General features: G+C 40.5%; 1 protein-coding gene across 21 annotated transcripts in view; it reads left to right on the top strand.

Moving 5' to 3' along the window:
* Nucleotides 1-12,120, top strand: part of LOC139539324 (transcription factor 4-like) — a 556,664-nt gene that overhangs the window by 407,591 nt on the left and 136,953 nt on the right. The window contains exon 1 of one of the 21 annotated variants that reach the window (XM_071342277.1): nt 6,193-6,500. The exons of 18 other annotated variants lie outside the window; for them this stretch is intronic. In XM_071342277.1, the coding sequence (XP_071198378.1) occupies nt 6,432-6,500 (69 nt within the window). In that variant the 5' untranslated portion in view covers nt 6,193-6,431. Of the gene's footprint in view, nt 1-6,192; nt 6,501-12,120 lie in introns of those variants that run through there. 2 more of the 21 variants (XM_071342269.1, XM_071342286.1) reach the window with 2 other exon arrangements.

Genomic DNA, 12,120 nt, shown 5'->3' on the forward strand with positions numbered 1-12,120 from the left:
GCATCGTTCACACCCTCTCAAGCTTTAGCCCCACCCATCTCATTCAGCATCGTTCACACCCTCTCAAGCTTTAGCCCCACCCATCCCATTCAGCATCGTTCACACCCTCTCAAGCTTTAGCCCCACCCATCTCATTCAGCATCGTTCACACCCTCTCAAGCTTTAGCCCCACCCATCTCATTCAGCATCGTTCACACCCTCTCAAGCTTTAGCCCCACCCATCTCATTCAGCATCGTTCACACCCTCTCAAGCTTTAGCCCCACCCATCCCATTCAGCATCGTTCACACCCTCTCAAGCTTTAGCCCCACCCATCTCATTCAGCATCGTTCACACCCTCTCAAGCTTTAGCCCCACCCATCCCATTCAGCATCGTTCACACCCTCTCAAGCTTTAGCCCCACCCATCTCATTCAGCATCGTTCACACCCTCTCAAGCTTTAGCCCCACCCATCTCTTTAAGGGTTGATCCAACCGTTCTCTACTAACTTGCCAGCTACGTCCAGACATCTAAGAGAGAGAGAGAACAGCTCACTGAACATTACTCGCCCTATCTCTCTTATCTGTGGTTCCGTGTTTAGAGCACATACTGGACGCTCTGGCCAATAAGTGGGGTTGTTCCGAAACCTCTGACTTCACAACTACAGTCAAGCACCCAAGTTAACTGGCTAACATTGGCTAGCTACTGCCAGACACATAATGAGAGAACACCCCACTCTGACCATTTTACTCTCCCTAGCAGAGCTGGTTATGCTTTTGTCATGTTATCCAGAGCGTTGGTGACTGTAACTGTTGCTGCTGGCAACAACTGAATTACGCTTTGTTGCTGACGTTAACTGACACGGGACATATTCAACGGGTGTTGAGCGTACAAAAATGTATCATTTATTCTGCACTCTGGCACACTACGACGAGAGTCTTTTGTTAAGAAATGTAGCTTGATAGCTAGCTAGGTAAACAATGAATCCCAACGCATGACGTAATGTTAGTTAGCGGGCCAGCCAGATAACGTTTAGCTAGCTAGCTAACAGTACACTTTAACTTGAAATGAAAATACTTTGTCAAAATTAGACTGGTGTCTTTTGTTAAGACATGTAGCTAGCTAGCTAGCTAAACAATGGACCATAATCACAAGTCATGACGTTACTACCCTGCATGAATCTGCAGGTAGCTAACCAACCAGGTTTTATGGCTATATCTAGTCAAGCAAATGTGTCTGAGATACGAATAATAAGATCATACACATAATGTTAGCTAGCAAACCAGACAGCTAACGTTAACTAGCTAACAGTACACTTTCTTTCAAAATTATAAACGTGTAATATCTAAAAATCTTCCCAGTATACATCATGGTTGGATGCGTCTCCTGTCTGATGCCATGCACGGTTGCCCTTAGTTTGAAGATGTAATCCGGAAGCAGGTGTTTTCTCCTTCTCCTTAGCTATCATACTCGAATTCCACTGATTTCAAAACTCGGTCCTCCGGAAAGTGAAGAGCATACACATAACGTTAGCTAGCGAGCCAGCCAGTTAACGTTAGCTAGCTAACAGTACACTTTAACTTGACATTAGGTTTATGCAGTTTTACTACATGATACATTTATTTTAGAAAGCCGCGTTCGACACGATTACCTACACATACTGACCAGGTCCAATAGACAGACACATGCTACATGGAAGACCAATCCAAACTCATCCCTCGGCATGTCCAGCCCACTCATTATCTCAGCCAATCATGGCTAGTGGGAAGGTTGCCCCCTTTTTCTGTAGCTGAACAAACTAGGCTCGTAATTTAACAATTATATTTGTATTTACAGATGACATACAAGTTTAAAATTAAGGCACGTGAAAGTTCACATGTTCGAGAAGGAATTTCTGCCCCAAAAAAACACATTTAAATAAAAAATATATTGTTTTACGTTCAAACAGCTCTCCTGTGAAGTCGTGACTTGCGACATACACCTAGTTTCCTGAATCGGGTCACATATTTGGTTTGCTTCAAAGAAGCCGACCTACGTAGCACGATGCAGGGATAGGTTCCAGATTTACTATGGCAAGATAGGTGTCAGCAGGTGTGTGTTTAAATATATATATATACAGTGGGGAGAACAAGTATTTGATACACTGCCGATTTTGCAGGTTTTCCAACTTACAAAGCATGTAGAGGTCTGTAATTTTTATCATAGGTACACTTCAACTGTGAGAGACGGAATCTAAAACTAAAATCCAGAAAATCACATTGTATGATTTTTAAGTAATTAATTTGCATTTTATTGCATGACATAAGTATTTGATACATCAGAAAAGCAGAACTTAATATTTGGTACAGAAACCTTTGTTTGCAATTACAAAGATCATACGTTTCCTGTAGTTATTGACCAGGTTTGCACACACTGCAGCAGGGATTTTGGCCCTCTCCTCCCTACAAATCTTCTCCAGATCCTTCAGGTTTCGGGGCTGTCGCTGGGCAATACGGAGTTTCAGCTCCCTCCAAAGATTTCCTATTGGTTTCAGGTCTGGAGACTGGCTAGGCCACTCCAGGACCTTGAGATGCTTCTTACGGAGCCACTCCTTAGTTGCCATGGCTGTGTGCTTCGTGTCGTTGTCATGCTGGAAGACCCAGCCACGACCCATCTTCAATGCTCTTACTGAGGGAAGGAGGTTGTTGGCCAAGATCTCGCGATACATGGCCCCATCCATCCTCCCCTCAATACGGTGCAGTCGTCCTGTCCCCTTTGCAGAAAAGAATCCCCAAAGAATGATGTTTCCACCTCCATGCTTCACGGTTGGGATGGTGTTCTTGGGGTTGTACTCATACTTCTTCTTCCTCCAAACACGGCGAGTGGAGTTAGACCAAAAAGCTCTATTTTTGTCTCATCAGACCACATGACCTTCTCCCATTCCTCCTCTGGATCATCCAGATGGTCATTGGCAAACTTCAGACAGACCTGGACATGCACTGGCTTAAGCAGGGGGACCTTGCGTGCGCTGCAGGATTTTAATCCATGACGGCGTAGTGTGTTACTAATGGTTTTCTTTGAGACTGTGGTCCCAGCTCTCTTCAGGTCATTGACCAGGTCCTGCCGTGTAGTTCTGGGCTGATCCCTCACCTTCCTCATGATCATTGATGCCCCACGAGGTGAAATCTTGCATGGAGCCCCAGACCGAGGGTGATTGACCGTCATCTTGAACTTCTTCCATTTTCTAATAATTGCGCCAACAGTTGTTTCCTTCTCACCAAGCTGCTTGCCTATTGTCCTGTAGCCCATCCCAGCCTTGTGCAGGTCTACAATTTTATCCCTGATGTCCTTACACAGCTCTCTGGTCTTGGCCATTGTGGAGAGGTTGGAATCTGTTTGATTGAGTGTGTGGACAGGTGTCTTTTATACAGGTAACGAGTTCAAACAGGTGCAGTTAATACAGGTAATGAGTGGAGAACAGGAGGGCTTCTTAAAGAAAAACTAACAGGTCTGTGAGAGCCGGAATTCTTACTGGTTGGTAGGTGATCAAATACTTATGTCATGCAATAAAATGCAAATTAATTATTTAAAAATCATACAATGTGATTTTCTGGATTTTTCTGGATTCCGTCTCTCACAGTTGAAGTGTACCTATGATAAAAATTACAGACCTCTACATGCTTTGTAAGTAGGAAAACCTTCAAAATCGGCAGTGTATCAAATACTTGTTCTCCCCACTGTATATATATATATATAAATTCAATTATATTTCAATGTAGGGCTTTATTTGCATATATCTCTCTCCCTATCTCTCTCTATATATATATATAATCTCCCTCTATATACAGTATATATATATATATGAGAGAGAGAGAGAGAGAGAGAGAGAGAGAGAGAGAGAGAGAGAGAGAGAGAGAGAGAGAGAGAGAGAGAGAGAGAGAGAGAGAGAGAGAGAGAGAGAGAGAGAGAGAGAGAGAGAGAGAGAGAGAGAGAGAGAGAGAGAGAGAGAGAGAGAGAGAGAGAGAGAGAGAGATACAGTCGGAAGTTACATACACTTAGGTTGGAGTCATTAAAACTCGTTTTTCAACCACTCTACACATTTCTTGTTAACAAACTATGGTTTTAGCAAGTTGGTTAGGACATCTACTTTGTGCATGACACAAGTAATTTTACCAACAATTGTTTACAGACAGATTATTTCACTTATAATTCACTGTATCACAATTCCAGTGGGTCAGAAGTTTACATACACTAAGTTGACTGTGCTTTTAAACAGCTGGGAAAATTACAGAAAATTCTGTCATGCTTAAGAAGCTTCTGATAGGCTAATTGACATGATAGGCTAATTGACATAATTTGAGTCAATTGGAGGTGTACCTATGGATGTATTTCAAGGCCTACCTTCAAACTCAGTGCCTCATTGTTTGACATCATGGGAAAATCAAAAGAAATCAGCAAAAACCTCAGAAAATAAATTGTAGACCTTCACAAGTCTGGTTCATCCTTGGGAGCAATTTCCAAACGCCTGAAGGTACCACATTCATCTGTACAAACAATAGTACACAAGTATAAACACCATGGGACCACGCAGCCGTCATACCGCTCAGGAAGGAGACACGTTCTGTCTTCTAGAGATGAACGTACTTTGGTGCAAATTAATCCCAGAACACCAGCAAAGGACCTTGTGAAGATGCTGGAGGAAACAGGTACAAAAGTATCTATATCTACAGTAAAACGAATCCTATATCGTCATAGCCTGAAAGGCCGCTCAGCAAGGAAGAAGCCACTGCTCCAAAACCGCCATAAAAAATCCAGGTTTGCAACTGCACATAGGGACAAAGATCGTACTTTTTGGAGAAATGTCCTCTGGTCTGATGAAACAAAAATAGAACTGTTTGGCCATAATGACCATCGTTATGTTTGGAGGAAAAGGGGGAGGCTTGCAAGCCGTAGAACACCATCCCAACCGTGAAGCACGGGGGTGGCAGGATCATGTTGTGGGGGTGCTTTGCTGCAGGAGGGACTGGTGCACTTCACAAAATAGATGGCATCATGAGGCAGGAAAATTATGTGGATATATTGAGCAACATCTCAAGACATCAGTCAGGAAGTTAAAGCTTGGTCGCAAATGGGTCTTCCAAATGGACAATGACCCCAAGCATACTTCCAAAGTTGTGGCAAAATGGCTTAAGGACAACAAAGTCAAGGTATTGGAGTGGCCATCACAAAGCCCTGACCTCAATCCTATAGAAAATGTGTGGGCAGAACTGAAAAAGCGTGTGCGAGCAAGGAGGCCTACAAACCTGACTCAGTTACACCAGCTCTGTCAGGAGGAATGGGCCAAAATTCACCTACGTATTGCGGGAAGCTTGTGGAAGGCTACCCAAAACGTTTGACCCAAGTTAAACAATTTAAAGGCAATGCTACCAAATTGTAAACTTCTGACTCACTGGGAATGTGATGAAAGAAATAAAAGCTGAAATAAATCATTCTCTCTACTATTATTCTGACATTTCACATTCTTAAAATACAGTGGTGATCCTAACTGACCTAAGACCTAATTTTTACTAGGATTAAATGTCAGGAATTGTGAAAAACTGAGTTTAAAGGTATTTGGTTAAGGTGTTTGTAAACCTCTGACTTCAACTGTATATAGAGAGAGACAGAGTTATACATATGTATATATATATATATAGAGAGAGATAGAGTGAGATATATATATATAGAGGGAGAGAGAGAGAGAGCTGTACAGAGAGAGAGAGAGAGGGAGAGAGCTGTACAGAGAGAGAGAGAGAGAGAGCTGTACAGAGAGAGAGAGACAGAGAGAGAGAGAGAGAGAGAGAGAGAGAGAGAGAGAGAGAGCTGTACAGAGAGAGAGAGAGAGAGAGAGTTGTACAGAGAGAGAGAGATAGAGAGCGAGCTGTACAGAGAGAGAGAGAGAGAGAGAGTTGTACAGAGAGAGAGAGAGAGAGACAGAGAGAGAGAGAGAGAGACAAGAGAGAGAGAGAGAGAGAGACAGAGAGAGAGAGAGAGCGAGAGAGAGAGAGAGAGAGAGAGAGAGAGAGAGAGAGAGAGAGAGAGAGAGAGAGAGAGAGAGAGAGAGAGAGAGAGAGAAATCTGTACAGAGAGAGAGAGGATATAGTGAATGTGTGTGTGTGCACGAAAGAGAGATAGAGCGTGTGAGAGAGGAAGGAGGGAGGGAGGAAGGGAGGGGGAGGGCCACATGAAGAGGAAGAGTCGAGTCAATCCCCCCCTCCCCTCTCTCCTCCCTCCTTCTCTCCTCTCCTCCCCTCCCGTATCCCAACGTCAGAAATGGTTTCTCCCTGCTTTGTGTATCCACCACGCTTGGCCTGGCCATATGGGAAAATGACACTGAAGGAATTGTTGTGAGAAAAAAAAAGGGGGGACAGCGAGTTAGAAGTAAAAGTTGTTTGAGTGTTACTGAAGAGTGGGGCAGAAAAGACTAATACAACCATGTATTGTGCGTACACCATCCCAGGAATGACTGGAGGTTCCTTGATGTATTACTACAACGGCAAAGCGGTAAGTCAACTGTCTTCAACTGTAGACGTGTTTTCTACTTCGAGGGGACATTTTTTTTTATTTTTTTTTATCAGACTCTCTCAGGGATAAGGTCTTAGTTACGTCATTTTAATGACAAAAAAACTCTCACGTAATTATAGAATTTGTTGTTGTTATTTAATTCCGGTCACGGTTTGTTTGTTTGTTGATTTTGTTTGTTGATCTGCTTAAAAAGAAACGTAGCGACGATACCTAGGCTAGTGTGTTGTCCACATGTACTGGAGAGAGAGGGACTCAGATGTTTTAAACAAGCACTATCGCTGGTCAGTCTAGTATATTAAACCTCTATATATCTACATGTTGTTCAGTCTAGTATATTAAACCTCTATATCTACATGTTGTTAATCCATGCTGGTCAGTCTAGTATATTAAACCTCTATATATCTACATGTTGTTCAGTCTAGTATATTAAACCTCTATATCTACATGTTGTTAATCCATGCTGGTCAGTCTAGTATATTAAACCTCTCTATATCTACGTATTGTTAACCCACGCTGGTCAGTCTAGTATATTAAACCTCTATATATATACATGTTGTTCAGTCTAGTATATTAAACCTCTATATCTACATGTTGTTAATCCATGCTGGTCAGTCTAGTATATTAAACCTCTATATATCTACATGTTGTTCAGTCTAGTATATTAAACCTCTATATCTACATGTTGTTAATCCATGCTGGTCAGTCTAGTATATTAAACCTCTCTATATCTACGTATTGTTAACCCACGCTGGTCAGTCTAGTATATTAAACCTCTCTATATCTACATGTTGTTAACCCACGCTGGTCAGTCTAGTATATTAAACCTCTATATCTACATGGTGTTAACTCATGCTGGTCAGTCTAGTATATTAAACCTCTCTATATCTACATATTGTTAACCCACGCTGGTCAGTCTAGTATATTAAACCTCTCTATATCTACATATTGTTAAACCACGCTGGTCAGTCTAGTATATTAAACCTCTATATATCTACATGTTGTTAACCCACGCTGGTCAGTCTAGTATATTAAACCTCTCTATATCTACATATTGTTAACCCACGCTGGTCAGTCTAGTATATTAAACCTCTATATATCTACATGTTGTTAACCCACGCTGGTCAGTCTAGTATATTAAACCTCTATATCTACATGGTGTTAACTCACGCTGGTCAGTCTAGTATATTAAACCTCTCTATATCTACATGGTGTTAACTCATGCTGGTCAGTCTAGTATATTAAACCTCTCTATATCTACATGTTGTTCAGTCTAGTATATTAAACCTCTCTATATCTACGTATTGTTAACCCACGCTGGTCAGTCTAGTATATTAAACCTCTATATCTACATGTTGTTAACCCACGCTGGTCAGTCTAGTATATTAAACCTCTCTATATCTACATGTTGTTCAGTCTAGTATATTAAACCTCTCTATATCTACGTATTGTTAACCCACGCTGGTCAGTCTAGTATATTAAACCTCTATATCTACATATTGTTTAGTCTAGTATATTAAACCTCTCTATATCTACGTATTGTTAACCCACGCTGGTCAGTCTAGTATATTAAACCTCTATATCTACATGTTGTTAACCCACGCTGGTCAGTCTAGTATATTAAACCTCTCTATATCTACATGTTGTTAAGTCTAGTATATTAAACCTCTATATCTACATGTTGTTAACCCACGCTGGTCAGTCTAGTATATTAAACCTCTCTATATCTACATGTTGTTAACCCACGCTGGTCAGTCTAGTATATTAAACCTCTCTATATCTACATGTTGTTAACCCACGCTGGTCAGTCTAGTATATTAAACCTCTCTATATCTACATGTTGTTAACCCACGCTGGTCAGTCTAGTATATTAAACCTCTCTATATCTACATGTTGTTAACCCACGCTGGTCAGTCTAGTATATTAAACCTCTCTATATCTACATGTTGTTAACCCACGCTGGTCAGTCTAGTATATTAAACCTCTCTATATCTACATGTTGTTAACCCACGCTGGTCAGTCTAGTATATTAAACCTCTCTATATCTACATGTTGTTAACCCACGCTGGTCAGTCTAGTATATTAAACCTCTATATATCTACATGTTGTTAACCCACGCTGGTCAGTCTAGTATATTAAACCTCTCTATATCTACGTATTGTTAACCCACGCTGGTCAGTCTAGTATATTAAACCTCTCTATATCTACATGTTGTTAACCCACGCTGGTCAGTCTAGTATATTAAACCTCTCTATATCTACATGTTGTTAACCCACGCTGGTCAGTCTAGTATATTAAACCTCTCTATCTACGTATTGTTAACCCACGCTGGTCAGTCTAGTATATTAAACCTCTATATCTACGTATTGTTAACCCACGCTGGTCAGTCTAGTATATTAAACCTCTCTATATCTACATGTTGTTAACCCACGCTGGTCAGTCTAGTATATTAAACCTCTCTATCCAGCAGCTTTGTTTGATGCTGGTCAGTCTAGTATATTAAACCTCTCTATCCAGCAGCTTTGTTTGATGCTGGTCAGTCTAGTATATTAAACCTCTCTATCCAGCAGCTTTGTTTGATGCTGGTCAGTCTAGTATATTAAACCTCTCTATCCAGCAGCTTTGTTTGATGCTGGTCAGTCTAGTATATTAAACCTCTCTATATCTACATATTGGTCAGTCTAGTATATTAAACCTCTCTATATCTACATGTTGTTCAGTCTAGTATATTAAACCTCTCTATATCTACATGTTGTTAACCCACGCTGGTCAGTCTAGTATATTAAACCTCTCTATATCTACGTATTGTTAACCCACGCTGGTCAGTCTAGTATATTATTGTTTGATGCTGGTCAGTCTAGTATATTATTGTTTGATGCTGGTCAGTCTAGTATATTATTGTTTGATGCTGGTCAGTCTAGTATATTATTGTTTGATGCTGGTCAGTCTAGTATATTATTGTTTGATGCTGGTCAGTCTAGTATATTATTGTTTGATGCTGGTCAGTCTAGTATATTATTGTTTGATGCTGGTCAGTCTAGTATATTAAACCTCTCTATCCAGCAGCTTTGTTTGATGCTGGTAATCTGCTTTCTATTTGCAGCTGTTAACATTGTAGATGGTTGAATTATGTTCAATAATCTTAAATGAAAATACTGTGTAAGGAAGCATTGGGAACAGGGCTAATTTGATTGAATGTAAATTTGTGAAATTCTGCTTGTGATATTCCTGAAAGAGAGCTGTGTAATATCATAAAAGTCAGCCTATATTAAAAGCCTTGTTTTTTTGGGGGGGTTAAAAGAATCGTAGTTGTTCAGATGTTTGTCCCGTTCACGATGCTCCCAGAAATAGAGAGATAGAGAGGAAATGAAAGGGAGAGTGAAAAGGTGTGTTAAGGGTCAGTCTACACTACACTATGCAGCTTCTTCAGCATCTGATACTAATCAGTCAGGAGTAGAGAACAGGAAGCCATCAGAGAGCAGGTAGACGAGGCAGCGCCTCACAGAAGGTCCTCTTTCTGTAGTGTCTATCGCTAGAGTTGAATCAGAAGATCCACGTGTCTGCTCTGTTCCACTCACCGTGTTCTCTACTGACCACACGTCATGTTTGTATTAAGAGGGAAAGGCTTTTATTTCTCTTGGTAAAGTCGGGGGATTTTAGTTTGATTGTATATCCATGTTGTGATCATCCTCCATTATTTGTCTTGTTTGCCTTTTATGGATTATTATATTTGTTTTATAATAATGACACATTTTAATATTGCATATTTTTTAAATGTTAGGTGCTCCCATCATCATTTATTTTTTTTGTGTGTATTTTTGTATTTACAAATATATATATATTTTTTCTTTTTAAATTTTGAGCATCGTTTCTTTTTATAGACATTTATTATTAAAAAAATCCTGAAATATATATTTATACCCAACCAAAAATGGATAGGAAATTTGTTCAATTTATTGAATATGAGGCCTTGTTTTTTTTTCAATGTAGATAAATGCTTAGTTCATGTGGGCCTGTTCAGAACTACACATGTAGCCCATTTTTGTCCCTGTTCTGAGTTTCTCACTATTTACAACAGACGGACAAAGTCCAACCGGCGGTTGGCGGCTGACGTTTCCCCCGCCTAGCGTACGAGTCTGTACGTTCCCGCCTGGGCCTTTTCTCTGCGCCATGCCAGGGACGAGGGTGGCATACGTACGGTGGCGTACCCCTCCGACCAAGTTGGCACCGCCGTGCCCCATTTGATAAAAACAGTGCCGTCTTTGTACGGCAGCCATACAATCAGATTTTTGTTGATGATACGGCGGGGCATTGTATACCACGGACCCTGGACGGGCGCTTTGTACCGTTCTTGATTCCGTGCCAAGCATCTTGCTGCATGGGGTTGTTTGTGCTGTGCATTCGTTTGGCGACGGATAAAAAAATAAAACACACACACATTTGTGTTACATCCTGGAGAAAACCCTTTCAATAGGTTTAAGTTCTTTTTTGGGGGGGGGGGGGGGGGGGGCCTTGTTGACGTTTGTTATTTTTGACGAGTCAACCAAGGAAGGTTGCCGTTGTAGAAGTCAGACAAGGGGTGGCGGTGGGTTGTTGTTCTAAGTCTAAGCCGAAAACGGTGGCGGTAGCTGGTCTGGAGGAGCTGCTGGGAGCTGGAGGAGAGGAGAGGAGAGGAGAGGAGAGGAGAGGAGAGGAGAGGAGAGGAGAGGAGAGGAGAGGAGGGGAGAGGAGGGGAGAGGAGAGGAGCAGCCCTACAGACCTTCTGCCTAATGAGTCAACAAGAGAAGAAGAAAAACAAAAGGCCTCTCTGTCTCTCTCTCTCCACAACCCCATTCTAAGCAGAGCTGCTGCTGCTGCCCATTATGTATTGTTATGCTAAGAGAAACCTTTGAATATTCTTCTCCCTAACTAGCTACGTTGTAGAATCTAGTTAGGGTTAGTGCCAAATCTTTACTACTAATTTGGAATTTTATAAATAAACCTGCGAAAGTACGAAAACTGAATCACCAATTGTTTTAATTTTGTTTTAACTATGTATTTAATTGTCAATACTAGATTAATTAATTTAGAATTAATTATAATTATTAGATAATACAAAACAATTTGTTCATTGATTTGGAAAGGAGTTGATTTTTATTTAATCTATATTATTGTTGTAATTCGCTTGTCTATTTTATATCAATGGAGTGTTATTATACTGAGTAATTCTTATCATTTGTTTCACTAAACTGATATATAATTTCACCATCATTATTGTTGGAGATTTAGGTTAAATACATTTTACAATAATAATTAGAAGGTATTAATTACAACATAATAACAATAATAAATATAGAACATGAAAACATACTTAATAATTATAATTAGTTTATACCATTTTTATTGTTAATATTGTCAATGAATTACTTTATGCAGAAGTAATTTTCTACCGTAGTGTATTTCTGTGTGTGTGTGTGTTAGCTCATTGTATTTGTGACGACCCAAATCATAGGACCAAGTTGTTAACATGAACTGAACTATAGTAATTGTCAGTCCGTTCGACGTCACGCGGTTTGTCCATCCTGTACGGCTGGAATTACAGTACAGGATGGTAGAACAGTTT

Source organism: Salvelinus alpinus, chromosome 1 (assembly GCF_045679555.1).
Source record: "Salvelinus alpinus chromosome 1, SLU_Salpinus.1, whole genome shotgun sequence".
NCBI lineage: Eukaryota > Metazoa > Chordata > Actinopteri > Salmoniformes > Salmonidae > Salvelinus > Salvelinus alpinus.